The sequence below is a fragment of the Teleopsis dalmanni genome, chromosome 1, assembly GCF_002237135.1.
Source record: "Teleopsis dalmanni isolate 2A chromosome 1, ASM223713v2, whole genome shotgun sequence".
Lineage (NCBI taxonomy): Eukaryota > Metazoa > Arthropoda > Insecta > Diptera > Diopsidae > Teleopsis > Teleopsis dalmanni.
In genome coordinates, this window is record NC_051846.1 from 1,713,346 (window position 1) to 1,729,600 (window position 16,255).

Below are 16,255 nucleotides of genomic sequence, written 5' to 3' on the forward strand. Positions count from 1 at the left end.
GAAAATCCATTAAAATTTAACTTAAATTTTGGTGAACGTTGCACGGGTTTGCTCAATTCAGAGGAATGCGTAAAAGAAGCTAAACAGTCACCTTTAGTGTTCATACCGCCTTTCGTGTCCGCACAATTATCTACGATGAATTCATTTTCTTTTAAATATGGACGTGTGGAAATACGCGCCAAGTTACCACAAGCAGAATGGGTTATTCCGGAGTTGTGGTTACAGCCTGTCACATATGCATATGGTGCAACAAATTATCAGTCAGGACAGGTACGCATTGCATTTAGTCGTACAAATGGCACTTTAACTGATTTATATGGTGGCGTTATCTTAAATTCTGAAGAACAGTGGCGTTATAAAAAGTTGTGCCATTTACCTGCAACAACTGATAAGAACTGGTGCGATGATTATCATGTCTTCACATTAATTTGGACTGAGATGTATTTGGCATTCGCGGTGGATAACGAAGAATATTGTCGCATTCATACCTTACGTGACTTAAATACCTTGCCGAATCATGGACAATTAAGTACTGGTACTAAATTGGCACCTTTTGATCAGGAATTTATATTGACTCTGGGTTATGGTGTTGGTGGTCACGGAGATTTTTCGGATAACGAAAAATGGATAACGCCAAAACCATGGGAAAACACCGATCCACGCGCCATACCAAATTTTGTGGATTACTTAAACCACAAACATGGAGATTGGCTAGAAAATGGGCGTTTAAGTATAGATAGTGGTAAAAGTTTTTTTTCAGTTAATTCAAAATATTTTAGTTGAAATAAATATATGTAAATGTTATTATAAAATGTGTTATATAAAACTTAAAAATATTCTTATACTTAGGAATTGTAGATTTTGAATGACATTAATTAACTGCAATAACTCTGAGTGGATGCAACTTGCGTATTAAGTTTTGTTTTTTTTTTTTGACGCATAGGAATTTAGAAAAGAGCATCTTAATATACATAAATGTATTTACAAATTTATATACAAACTGACAAAATTAAAATAAAAGTTTAACTTAACGTTTATTTAAATATAATAAATTATCAAACAAATCATGCTTATGGTTTTGATTCGTCATGAGTTAGTTATTAATAAAAAAAAACGAACTATTGTATTCCAAGTATATAATTTACTAAAAATAAAGGTGAATTCCCTTATAATTTTTTTTATAATTCCACACATAACAATTTTTTAGAAAAATCAAGTTTAACTCATTAAATGTCAAGAATTTTTATTCATCTTTAATATCATTTAATAGCATTTAATTTAAAGTGATAAGTATAAAGCCCAATCAATATATTGGGTCATATAAACAGTATCTGCAGTAATCAAGTATACAATATATTAGTCATTTTTATTTATTACCGCTTGTAGCTTCATAGTTCTATTAGTGAGAACTTCAGTGGTTTTTCAGCGAAAGACATCAAAAAGCGATTTTTAGCCGCTTTTTGATAGCCCAATTTTTACCATAAAGAGAGTTTTGCAGAGACCGAAAGAAACAGTAGTCAAAGGTTTATATGCTAATTGTATTAAAACTTTCAAATAAAGTTTCGAGTCTTTCGAGTCATTAAAGATGTGTATGGCCTGGCATTATAATTATAGAACATAATCCATTTTTTATGACCGATTATAGTCGCTTTTCCATAATTGCTTCATTTTAACCTGACAACTTGTAAACAATAAAGAACCGAAGTATGTGTTTGACCAGGCTAAAATAGTTCGTAATAGACAATTGTCTTTTAATCCCACCAAATATTCAACATAACCTTGTTTGCTATCAATCCAGGCTTTGAAGTCGTTTGTAGAGGGTTATCGGCAATTTACCATGATCACTTGCGTTGGATATTTTGGTATTTGGTATTAAATCCATTTTACACAATCTATATTGATTCGTTTTAAAAATTATACGATATTGTAGCACTTTCTTTATATTATTCAGATAATCAAATTTCTTTACATAATTTGAATGATTGAGTCCGGTCAAATCAGTCCAAATTACGGCAATTCGTATAATTAGGACGGGCGTCTTTGCACAGCTTGCTCTTTTAAAACGATTTCAATCTATCTTTGATATTTAGTGCCTCCGATATCTCCTGATAGCTTATGCGGTGGTCTTGCTTCATCAGTTGTAAAATTGTTTGTACCCCTTTTGTAAATAACTTACCAGACTTGGATGCATCTTTAACATTGACATTTCCGGAATAGAATCGTGTACACTATTCCTGAGTAAGATATCCTCTATCAGCATCTTCACTTTAAGCCACACAAATTTTTCGATATGTTTTTGCAGAAGTTTGACCTTTTTTATAGTAATAAAGCATCATATGGAATTTTTCTTCAGATATTTTTAGATATAAGACAGCGGTTTAAGGAGCCTTAATGAAGTGTAAAAACTAATCGAATTTTTTTGTGTCTGGTCATGGGATGTGATGGAAAGCAAGAAGAAAGGTGACTGTCTCCCTAAACGATGAGTTCAACGGCAATTATTCGAATCCAAACCATTATGTACTCTAGTGAAAAGGAACATAGTGTACAAACACAGATATCTCATTTCAGATACTACCAGCATAAAAATTTATTAAGAGATTATGAAAATACATTTAAGGCAGTCTCAGGTGGCTTTTTGCACCTGAGATATTTTTCCTATTTACTTTTGAGCAGAGAGAATATTAAAATATATCAAGTATTTGATATATTTTAATATTTGTCGGTGTTGCATATTGAACAAATTGACTTAGAGTAGCAGACATCTATATGAGTTACAACTACCTGGTAGTTTTAAAATATGGAGGAATACAAAACCATAAGTGCTCATATTTATTCATAGCCTAATGATCGGTTAAAATAATAAGGGTTAACGTATACTTGAGTCAATTCTATGTGTTTGAATATTCTCCAGAAGTAATTATTTAATTAAATAAATAGTCATTCTATTCTTGTAAGATAAATTGTTATTGTTTCGAAATTATAAAAAGTTAATCTATGTCTGGATTAATTTAAGAGATTTACTCTAGATATAACACAATAGATCACATAGGTCGCGATATATCTTTTTTGTTTTAATATTATTAGTTCCCACAGTTATTATTTATAAAATCACTGTAGTATTCTGTGAAACTGAGTGTCTCTAGTAAGTGATGTTGTCTTGATATCATTATTCTATAATAATGATATTTAAATGTTAAAATAATTTGTATGTTCTCTTTTTATCAGACTATTTAGTATATGAAAATTCAACGAATTATTTTCGGTGAGAATACGGACGGATACCAAAATATTGCGACGATATTTTGTGTAGCGATTAACGTTCTCATCATTGCTAATTGTTAATTCTCTAATTAATTCTCTAATATTTTGGCATCCATTACAATTAAATTGAGATATCTGATAGTTTTTATCATTAAACATAAGAGAGTCTGGAGTTATAGGAGACTCTCCTGCAATATAAAGAACAAAAGAAAACTGTTTTTGTTAAAATAAATATTTATTTCATACTCATAATATAATTTATTTATTTATGCTATCAGTTAAGAAAACTTTTCCACAAATATTTACTAGAAACGTTTTTGTTTAATATGTTGTGGAGTTCACACATGTAGAGTTAACATAAAATACAGCATTATCCTGGCGATAACCCAGACCATCCTTTATAACGAAAGTCCAAAAGTATATTCTATCACCTAGATTTACTACTGCATCATCATTCCAATACGCCCAAAACCCAATTTCATCACTTAGTACATCGACGGACCAATTACCTGCTTCTAAGCCGTTCATTCGCTGATTTAAATTTCCATGAAAAGCAAACAAAGAAATACCAGGTTTATTAGGTATCCATACTATAAAGCCTCTAGGTTCGAAACGCATAAATGAAGCTGATGGAGCTTGAAAATCTTCACCGTTATTACAAGAACAAAGCGTTGCTAATCCAAGGCAAAGAAATACTAGAGACAATCCTATTTGTATAGACATCATCACTTATTGCTGTTTAAACTGAGTATAAATTTCGTAACAAAATTTTGTGTTTATATACATTTTTGCTGATCAAATCAAGTACACGAAAGAAAAGATAAGTAACCTTTATCTATTTTTTCTACGCGTATGATAAGTTTATTTTTAAAAGCTTTAAAAATGAAGTTTACATTACAAAACAGAAATTTTCCAATTATATTTCATAAAAACTTATACAACTAAATTGTAATAGTTTTTCATTTTGTCAATAATGTAGTATATTGTGTATAAATATTGTTATCTATTCATTACTGACTTAAGGCTTAAGAGATTGAAAATAGACTAAGAGATTATAATTAGTCATATACCTTTTATATAGTTATACAAATCAGTTAAATAAAACTGAAGAGATATAAAGAGTAGTAATAAATCTTGTTTCTTTCAAGATTAATCCCTACTATAGTGATAAACTATACATGAGATATTCATATAAAGGTGAAAAATAAATCTTCAAATAAATAATCAATAATTATTAAATAAATGTTATTCATTGTTTATGCTTATATAAATTTATCAGTATGAATAGAATGCATAAGAGGTTAAAATCTTTGTGCCCCACTCATGGAGCATTTCTCTAATATAAAACATTCCCGACAATTTTTTAATTGTACCTACATTACAAAATTTCATTTCTTTATCCGATATGAGATGCTTATTTATGTACTCCTTTCGATTATTCATCAGCGAAGGGCAAACTAAGAGCGCGTATTTTGAGGTCCAATTCTTTTTTCTACAAAATCCACAAATCCCATAACAGTAAGTTCTGAATTTGAGAGAAGGGTCAGAATTCCTGTAATGATTCTTAAATTATTTTCAATTAATTGCGACTTCTTTTATTCTCTTCTCGACTTTTTCTCTCTTTTTTGGTAAAAAGGAATTACATACTCCTAACACTATTCTGTCAGCAACCTCACTTCCGGGAATTCTAGCGTGATCCAAAATCTATAAATTCCATATCTGATTGTTTTGGATAAGGATATTTAGTTTTACGAGACATTCCATCAGCAGTCTTGACGTCTTGATGGAGTGATTTTATTGCTTCCTAGCTCTCTGTGATTCTGACAGTAACACTCAAGATAAGAGTATATGTACCAGTCCATCTGCTTGAAAGATAGCTATGTTTTAACTTAGTAGTAGCTTCAAGTTTTTCAACGAAACTCACAAACAGTTGCTCTGGCTTATTCTTCAGTAATTGGTTATGATTATGGTTGAGTTATAAAAACACTCTAAATATCACACTTATCCACATGGGTGACATAGTTCCTACTTGTTATAAATTATGAAACAATACAAATTCGGATGAATTTTTCATCCGAATTGGTTAACATGACATTCATCTAGATTCCTAAAACTTGCAATTTCCGTTATGGGATTCGAGTTTTTCTGTGGGTTATTTACTCATCAGGTTGCATCAGTAAATAAAAAATTCATTGTTTATAATATAAACTTATAAACAATTTAAGTCATTGCCTGATAACGGGAGTATATGGCAATTAAACAGCTTAATCGGGTCAATGATAATAGCTCATTAATCTATATAGATCTGACCTCAGATTATACAGTGATTTTGTAACTTAGACTAAAGAAGATTATCAGTTTTATCCGAAAGTCAGTTGAAAGTACTGAAAGAATTCCTTGGCAATTGAGTAATTAAGTTATTCAGAATCTTAACACTAAATTTCCCAAAATATGCAGATGTCCTATATTTAGAATGTGGTAGATAATAGAAAAATCATCCGTTAGGAAACCTATTATATTATAAAAGGTTTATTTGTGTATGGATTCGTTTAGGAGATTTACTCCAGAGACAACATAATAGATCTCATAGGTCGCAATTTATCTATTTCGTTTTAATTTTATTACTTGGCACAGTCAAAATCTATAAATTCACTGAAATAATCTGTGAAACTGAATATCTCTAGTAGTTGATGTTATCTTGAGAGATGAATATTGTATATAATAATAAGTTATTAAGTTATAATAATTTGTAACAATTTTATCCTCTTCTTATTAGACTATTTATTATACCAAAATTCAGCGGATTATTTTCAGGCGATTAAGAAATATTATTAATAATTGTTTGAAATATTTCTCTAATAATTGGTCATTGATGTTCGATTACAATTAAATTGAGGTCTTATATATTTTTAATCATTACACACAAGAAAGTCGGGAGTCACAGGAGACTCTTCAGCAATATAAAGGACAAAGGAATCAAAAAAATATTTTTGATAAAATTAATATTTATTTCAAACTCATAATTTAATTTATACATTTGTGTTATAAATGTAACTTAAAAAATAATAGAAAGATCATATCAATTATTAATTTCAGTTAATTAATAAAATTAGAAAACTTTTTATTAATATGATATTGTAGCAATCCTTAATTTTTAAATGAAAGTATTTAATTAAAAATATATTTTTAAAAATATTTTCATAGTTCACATATGTAGACTAAACATAAAACACACCATTATCCTGACGATAACCGAGACCATCCTTTAAGACGTAAGTCCAAAAATATATTCTATCACCTGGATTTACTACGGCATCATGATTCCTATACACCCAAAATCCATTTTCATTATTAGTTATATCGACGGACCAAGTACCTGCTTCTAAGCCGTTCATTTGCCGATTTAAATTTCCATGGAATGCAAATAAAGAAATACCAGGCTTATGTGGTATCCATACCATAAAGCCTCTTGGTTCTAAGCGCTTAAATGAAGCTGATGGAGCTTGAAAGGCGGTAGTACCAGTCAAAAGCGTTGCCAATGCAACGCAAATTAAAACGAAGGACAATGTTGTTTTTATAGACATCTTTACTTAATAATGTTTAAACTGAATATAAATTTTATTTCAATATTTTGTGTTTATATACATTTCTGATCATCTCATCAAGTATGCAAAAGTGCAGATAAGAAACCTGAATCTATTTTCACTATCCACATAAGTTTTTTTTAAATGTAATAAAAATAAAACTTACTAAAAAAACGAGGTTTTCCCTAAAATATTACATATTAAAGTTATTAAATCATATGTAATAGCTTACAATTTTATATATATATAATGATAACCTAAATAAGCCACACATATATAACCTTTACTTGGGAAATCTAATAAAAGGTCTATGGCCCATTGTGTTGAAAGATTAATTTGCAAAAAATATAATATGTTAAAATAATAATTAATAATTAATTAATAATTAATTATTATTAATTAATTAATAATTAATTTTTTGCATCTCCTATGACTTCTGGGATCAGTTGAAATAGTTATAAATAAATATAAAATATATAAATCAAATGAACGCTTCCAACGATCTATACAAACGTGTAAGAAATGCTTCCAAATGTTAATGATCTAAAAAAATATTTGTATAGGTACAATGACTCTTAAGCTAAGAAAATTTTTAATAGATCCGAAAGACGCATACACCTTAGTGTGCGCGTCTTTTGTGAATGTTTCTATATATATTCAATCTAACATCAGGGACGTAGTTGAGCCGTTCAAAATTTATAGCTGCAAAGAATCTGTGCGAATGTTAAATCTAAGTTGGACTCAGCTGAAAGAATCGTGTAGCTTCAACGGGGTGGATTTATAAATTAATGGGTTGAAATTTATATATGCAACTGAACAAAAAAACAGATGGATGACATTTGGTGACATTTGTATTTTTGCGTGACAACTAACGGTTAAGCAAGTAATTTTTTCCAGGCCTCAATATGACCAGAATTATTCTTGGTGCATAATAGAGACGTTTTTCATATCTAGAGATTTGAGGCCTTTGTTCTGAAATAAGTGTTCTTAAAGAATATAATGTCTCGATATAGAATGCAGATAACCGGTGTTGATAATCGACCTCACTGGTGTTATTTAAATTGCGGTAGAAGTTGAAACATTTATTATGATAATAACGGATTAATATAAGCAATTAGGTGGGACCGCTGTATTAACTGTCACGCCCTTGTGATGTCTACCTGTGTGGTATGAAAGAATAATTTATGCTAATTTATGCTATTTATGTTTATGGTAAATATATAATATGTCTGTAATCTGTTGAAGAGCGTAATACTAGAATGAAGATTGTAGTTCAATTATATAGTGATAATGTGAATATAGGTTGCAAAAGCAACGTTTTGTATTTAATTTTGTAAAATTAAGATCTATAAAAGACAATCAAAATTACTCTTGCATAAACCATATGAATAGACTATATAAGCTAGTAGTGGCTTGAATCAATCACAAAATAGAGAAAATAATCCCCTGATATATCTTGCCCACTTATTAATATTTTATACTATGTTTAGGCTAATGTCCCTAACTCGAGAAAAATGTAGCAATATTTACCATTTTTCTTACAAAATCCATATAAAAATAAGCTTAATTGCTTCGATAAGTCCAAGTGTGGACATAATATAAGTATGTATATACAAATTTTGGTATATAATAATATAATATTGTAATTACGAAAAGAAATAACTTTGTTCATAACTTTATTCATATTTACAACTACAAATATATTGACTACCCATGATTTTGTAGCAGATATATATATATATATAAATTCCTTTAATTCCTAAGAGGAGCATAGAACTGCTTTGCAGCAAATAATGTACTCGCTAAAGTTGAGCCGTTTGAACTTTGTGGAAGTGTGGATGCTGTTACAGTTGTCATATATACGGGATATATACAAAGATCGTATTATACGGTCTTTGGCATTTAAATCAATTATCAATTAATACAAATCCTACGCGCATTTACGGTTTTACGAACTACAAATGCTTTTGGTTTTGCAGATGTATGAAAATTTTTATTTTTGTACTTTTTTGACATTTCTAACTGCTGAAGCTAATTTGCAATAAAATAACAACAATTTAAGTTATTTAAAGTTAAATTATTGTTAAATTTTAATTTATTTACTTTTTCATTGCAAAAATATTAAGTAATTCATAAAAAATTTATAAATGATGAAGTGGTTTTTTTTTTGCAACAGCTATAAAGTTTTAAAAATCTATTAAAACGTTAAAAAATATATTTTTAACTTTTACTAATTCTACAATTATTAAGAATTTTACAGGATATAGAGGATATGAAATAATATATGTATGAGACATTTATAAGAATTCTCAGGAAATGCAAAATAAGAAAGTTTTTGTGACTTACCCACACTTTACTTGAATTCAATATTTTTGAGTCTATATTAACTTGAATTTCGGATTTTGTTAAATTTACAACGTATTTTTTTTAACACTTTCGCTTATAAATTTGGTGACTTCCTTAAATTTATACACTTTTTTAATAACTAATTTTCACGTACAAAAATTTAAAACTGAACGTCAAAATTTGTAAAAGTATAACAGTTTCAAAAGCATTCAAAATGTTAGAAGTAAAATAGTGCTGCCTACTTTATTAAAAAACTGTTGTAGTTTTTTTTTGTGGATTACCAGTGCTTCTCAACAATCAGCTGTTTTATAACATTTGCCGGCTTTAGTGGATTTGTGTTTTGGTAATTTTTTTTATTTGTGCGGCAATATGCAGGCAATATTGAAACCGTCGCGAAGATTGTTAAAGAATTATTTAATACCAATAAAACATAATGTACAATTGCATAAACTTGAAATTCCAGGTATGTTAATATAATCTCAGAATGTGAAATAAATGGCATAAAATGAATACAAATAAATAAATGTAAATTATTTTTAACTAAATCCAATATATTTTGTAGCTTTATCACTTGCACCTGGTTATCAACCACAAGAAGTGGAAATTAACAACTTACCTGATACGCCATTAGAAGCAAAATTAGTCACCCAAAGGAAAATTATAAATCGAGGACCTTTTCGTATGTTATTGCCCCCACCAAATGTAACTGGGGATTTGCACTTGGGCCATGCTCTAATGGCTATTGTTCAGGATGTACTATGTCGTTATCATCATAATTTAGGTTATGATGTTGAATGGATACCTGGCACGGATCATGCTGGTATTGCAACACAAGTAGTAGTTGAAAAGCAATTATTTAAAAAACTTGGTATTACGCGGCATGACTTGGGAAGAGAAAAATTTCTAGAACATACTTGGCAGTGGAAAAACGAAAAAGGTCTGGGCATATTAGATGATTTAAAGAAATTAGGTTGTATGCTAACTTGGAATAAGGAATATTTTACTATGAATGAGGTTTGAGTGACAAAAAATTCTATTATTTCATTTATTAATTGTTAAATATTTTAGCAACAAATAGAGGCTGTGCAAGTGGCGTTTATAAAATTGTTTGAAGATGGTCTTATTACACGGAAAAATTCATTAGTAAATTGGTCTTGTGCTTTGGAGTCAGCAGTATCAGATATGGAAGTGGAAACAATTGAATTAAAAGGTCCAACAGATATTTGTGTGCCAGGCTATCAACATAAAGTTCCCTTTGGGAATATATATGAATTCAGTTATCGCTTATGCAACCAAAAAGATGAAATAATTGTGTCAACTACTCGGCCAGAAACGATGCTTGGCGATGTTGCTGTTGCTGTACATCCAGATGATCCACGCTATATAAAATACCGCAATATAGACAATGTAAGCCTATGGCATCCATTTCGACAGGAACCAATACCTCTAATCTTTGATATAAATGTCGATCCTGATTTTGGTAGTGGTGCAGTTAAAATCACACCAGCACATGATCAAAATGATTTTCAAATAGCTGAGAGTCATTTGTTGAAGTCGATACCAGTTTTTACCAGCAAAGGCACAGTGGTAGAAGGTTTTGAAGTATTCAAAGGCATACCCAGGTTTAAAGCACGTGAAAAAATTCTAAATATTTTGAAAGAAATGCAGTTATTACGAACTGTAAAGCCACATGCAATGAACTTGCCTATATGCTCGCGTTCCAAAGATATTATTGAGTACATGCTGTGTCCACAGTGGTATTTGCACTGTCAGCCAATGGCAAACGAAGCTATGTCTGAAATACGTAGTGGACGTGTACAGATAGTGCCATCTAATTTTGAATTAGATTGGTATCATTGGTTGGAGGATTGTCATGATTGGTGTATTTCAAGACAGTTATGGTGGGGACATCAAATTCCCGCGTATGAAGCAGTAGATTCTGTTGGTAAAAGCTGTTGGGTGGCTGCAAAAAATGAGGTAGAGGCTCGAGCAAAGGCACAGAATATATTAAATACAAGTGATTTTAGCATTAGAAGAGATGAAGACGTATTGGATACTTGGTTCTCATCAGCGCTTCTACCTTTCTCAATACATAATTGGCCCGCTGTTGAATATAAACAGCATTATCCGTTGGATTTAATGGAAACTGGGCATGATATATTATTCTTTTGGGTAGCACGAATGGCTATGCTTGGTTTAAAACTCACAGGTGAAATGCCTTTTAAAAAAATACTACTGCATGGCATTGTGTGTGATGCACACGGCAGAAAGATGTCGAAAAGTTTAGGAAATATTGTAACACCGCAACAAGTCATACAGGGCGCATCATTGCAGGTAAATCCATATATATTTATTTATAAATAAATTAAAACTAAAAGTTTTATATTTAGTCTATGACAAACAAACTGCAGAAGGCCGAGGCAGGTGGTACACTAACTACTGAAGAATATCAAAAGTCTGAAAAAGGTTTACAAAAAATGTTCCCTAATGGCATAAAGGAATGTGGCACAGATGCGTTACGCTTCACACTTTGCAGCCATAATATCAAATCTCATTTTATTAACTTTGATATCGACGAATGCTACACAAATAAATTGTTTTTGAATAAGATTTGGCAAGCCACACGATTCACACTTATTTCGGCTCAAAACTTAAAGTTTTCCTTAGATGATATATCCACTATGCATGCAATACGCATGAATAAATGGGACAAATGGATATTAAGCCGTTTGGCTTATACTTTAGAGAAATGTGATGAAGGATTCAAAACTTATAATCTACACTATGCAACGGCAGCACTTAAAACATTTTTTTATAACAATTTATGTGACGTTTTTCTCGTAAGCATTTTAAATTTATAAATATTATATATATAAATTTATTTGTAACTTCTTTAATTTGTATGTAAAGGAAACAACTAAAGAGGATATTAAAAATATTGAGATGTCTGGTTATATGCATTTGGCCACACTTACCGCTTGTCTCGTTTGGGGTCTACGCGCTATGCAACCATTTACGCCATTCATTGCTAAGGAACTCTTATTACGCTTGCCCGAGAATATCTCCATGAATACAAAAGAATTTCAGAATACTGCTGTGGAGGCAGAAATCTCAAAAATTCTTGAAATATGCCAACATGTTCGTCAGTTAAAGAGTCAAAATCAAATTTCTAAAAAACATGCTCCTAAACTATATTTATATGCACAAAATGATGGGGCAAAAAATATGTTAAATAAACATCTTTCACAAATAAAAGCACTGACTATGGTAGATACAGTTGATTTGGATGTGGTAACTGATGCACTTGAAGCAAATACATTCAATTTCTACTCCACTGGAGGACATTTATGCGTGTTTGGTAACATGTTAAATACGTTACTAACAATATTTTTCCTAATATTCTGCTTTTAATTTTAAGGTCTTACAGTCAATGAAACTTACCAAGCGCAGACAGACAAATTAGAATTCGGTATGGAAATAAATAAACGTAAACTGGAAAAACTTCAAGCCGAACTACAACGTTATCGTTTGCGGGTGAACAATGAAGGATTTATGAAATCTGCTAGCAAAAAAGTGCAAGAGAAAAGTCTTGAAAAGGTAATTTCTCAATTATATAGAGAATAAAGCTTATATATTTATATTGTTGAATCTTTTTAATTAATTGAATTTTTGGCTGACCATACATTGTTTCAAGTATTGTCAAATAACCATCTTCAGCTGTCTTGGAATTATTTCTTATATTTAATTATTCGTAATTAATTACTTTGTTTCTAAAATAGATTCGGTAAAATTTTTGTTGTTGCAATTCAGTACTGTTCGAAATCTCTCTATTAAATACAATAGTTTCTATTAAGTGAAATAGTCACTACCATTAGAATTGACTTTAAAACCAAATTTAATATAGAATTATAATAGAAATAAATATGAATAAAAAATATATTCAATTTCCAACCTCGCTTGTACGAAGCGTAGAGTAATATTAGCATGACTCTCTCCGTATTACGTTCTTAGATTAGCTTCTATACACAAGAAGGAATAATGAAATCATGTAATAAATAATGCCTCTACAAAAGAATAGTATTGAAATTTAATAATTAAAAATACGAGTTGAATAACTACGAATAATATTAATTAATTCAATTATTCTAAAGAACTTTCAAGTCCGGCTTTAGATGTGTTCGCTAATGACCACTGACTCTGAGCTTCACATTTGGCAGGGTACAATTTCAATCATTGGTACTTGCATTCTTAAAAAAATTGTTCACGAATAATTCAATTCGTAATCAAAAAAAAATAATTAAAGATATGAAATAATTAAATATTAAACCAGGCTCACTGATAATAGATATTTGGTAATACCCAAAACAGCTAAAGATTCAATTAAAAATAAATAAAAAATTTTGTTTTTGCAATTCAGTACTATTCGAAATCTCTTTATTAAATATAATAATTGCTGTTTAATAAAAAATAAGCAATAACTGAAATTAAAATCAAATTTAATTGATGAATCTTAAAATATTACGAATGTACACACACATTATCTATATTGTCACTATACGATATACTATTATAATATATTTATTTTTATTCTTTCAGATCAAACAATTAGAAGTTGAAATTCAGAATATACTAAACTTACGGAGATGAAACTCTAAACAGTGTTAATGTTGTGAAAAAATCTTTTTAATACCATTTTACTAATCCACTAAGAAAATTTTATACGTCATCGTCATATCATCTTACATTTTTTCTTGACTATTTATTAAACAAAGAAATTGCATTTGACTTTATTAGATACTTTTTATATCATAACTATATGTTTACAAATATATAACAAAGATATATATTATATATTTAAAAGAACTGCCATATATTTTCATATTACTATTAACATTATTACTCTCATAACTAGAGACAAAATTTAGTTCCACAAGTGGCTTTTAATTTAATAATAACTTATGAAGTTATTTACTTAAGTTTTTTTGTTTTTGTATTAAAAAAATATGTGATTAATAAATAAAATCGAATTATTAATTAAAACAGAATTATTATTTATTTTATTTTATTTTAATATTTTATTGTTAGTACTACCTAAATTTCGTATCTACATCTTGTACTCCATTTTTTATGATGAACAAGTGGCAATCACCAAAATATTTTAAACAGTAAATCTTTTGGCTTCCTATAGTGATTTGTAATACTAAGATTCTCGATGAATCTTTGGAGCCACTTATTCAAGTTCTAATAATCTCAATATTTTAAGCAATATCTTTTGATCAATTAAGGTAATTTACTATACCGAGATTCTGGATCTACGCTTTGGAGCTATTTATTTACGATAATTTAATCTTAATCATCGTAATATTTTGAGCAAATAATTCTTCTAAGATAATTTATAATACAGAGATGCTGGGCCTATCTTTGAAACCACTTATTTGCGATAATCACGTTTTAATAATCACAATATCTTAAACAGTAAATCGTGTAGCTCCGAAGATAATATATAATACCGTGACTCTGTGTCTATCTTTTGAGCCATTTAATTACGATGATCCAGTTCCGATTAACCCAATGTTTTAAATAGTAAATCTTTCAGCTTTCTAAGATAATTTATAATACCAAGATTCTGGGTGTATATTTTCTATATATAGTATATATATTTTATATAAGCAATAAATATTTTCGGTTCCTAATATAATTTACAATATCAAGATTTTGGGTCTATCTTTGGAGCCACTTTAAATGTCAATCATCAGAAATTTCAGGAAATACATTTTTCACTCTTTTAAGACAATTTGCTATAAGATTTACTTTACAGGCATTCCCTAATCAGCGTTGCTACAATAGGCACTGAGGGATTCTATATAATTATTATGAGAGTTCGAATGGTAAGAATCTTAGAGTGGTTAAGACCACTCAAGTCTAAAACTTACAACACAACTCTTCTTTACAATTTACAAACCTTTTCTTATTTCATATTGGATAACTGAAACCAAATCAGTTCATGTTAAACTATTTTTCTCCAAGTTATCTCTGGCGTCCCAGGTTATTGCAATCTTATAGGTTCCGGTTTATTGTCGTGCAATATTGCAATTTAGTTTATTGAGAGTGTGTCCTACATATCGCCATTTCCTTGTCTAAATTTCTTTTGTTGCGTTAGACTGTATTGGACTGTATTGCAGTCGTACTTTACCATGTTTTACCTTCAAACAAAGTTTCGAACCGGTATTTTTTCTGTTTCTGTTCTAAACAAAAAAATATATCGGTTCGGTTCCGGTTTTCGTTCCGACAAATATATCGATTCTTTTCGATATGGTTCCAGTACGAAGCCCTACTTTTAAAACAGAAAAATGAATAGCGTACAATGTTGTTTATTCCTCTCGGGTGCTGTAACTACATCTGTACTAAACATGATGACATATATCTGTTAAATTTGTTCTGTCTTCAACTTTCTAAAGTGACAATTCAAGATCTGTTTTCATACATGCCGTTCATCACAGCACGGTCATAACATACCGGTTCTTTTTCTAATAGTGATAACCATTTAGGTTTTCTCTTATTACGTTTGATTAGTGTACTATATCCATAAGAACGATAGATCGATGTGAGTTACAGTAATATCGTGTGAATAAGAACTTCGTTGATGTACATTGAGGTTTCACGTTTATGAAATTCAACAAAAATAAACTAAAATTATAATATAATAGTAAACTATATCTAAAACCTCATATGGTATATTGTTTTGTTTTTACTACAACTAAATATGGTACATACCTACAAATGTGGCAGTTGGATATTTGACATTCGTGTGAATAAGAACTTCGTTGATGTACATTGAGGTTTCACGTTTATGAAATTCAACAAAAATAAACTAAAATTATAATATAATAGTAAACTATATCTAAAACCTCATATGGTATATTGTTTTGTTTTTACTACAACTAAATATGGTACATACCTACAAATGTGGCAGTTGGATATTTGAATAAAGACTAACTTAAATATAAACACAGTTTAGTTTTAGGAAATAAATATTTTAATATAAAAACTTATTTTCTAGTTTC

The 16,255-nt window shown here is 29.6% G+C and overlaps 2 protein-coding genes across 2 annotated transcripts in view; one reads left to right on the forward strand and one right to left on the reverse strand.

Moving 5' to 3' along the window:
* Positions 1-6,845, reverse strand: part of LOC119668994 (gram-negative bacteria-binding protein 3-like) — a 7,855-nt gene extending 1,010 nt beyond the window's left edge. The window contains exons 1-4 of the mRNA XM_038078756.1: positions 6,486-6,845; positions 4,332-4,365; positions 3,693-3,968; positions 3,273-3,449 (exon numbers count right to left, since the gene is read on the reverse strand). Coding sequence (XP_037934684.1) covers positions 3,273-3,449; positions 3,693-3,968; positions 4,332-4,365; positions 6,486-6,845 — 847 coding nt within the window. The remainder of the gene's footprint in view (positions 1-3,272; positions 3,450-3,692; positions 3,969-4,331; positions 4,366-6,485) is intronic.
* A 2,348-nt stretch (positions 6,846-9,193) lies between these two features.
* LOC119667398 (probable valine--tRNA ligase, cytoplasmic) lies at positions 9,194-13,971 on the forward strand (the record flags this gene model as incomplete). Its single annotated transcript, XM_038076689.1, is given in 7 exon segments — positions 9,194-9,654; positions 9,754-10,205; positions 10,260-11,525; positions 11,582-12,031; positions 12,102-12,549; positions 12,610-12,788; positions 13,788-13,971. Coding segments are annotated over 7 exon segments (2,940 nt in total). The 3' UTR covers positions 13,839-13,971.
* Positions 13,972-16,255: the final 2,284 nt, after the last annotated feature.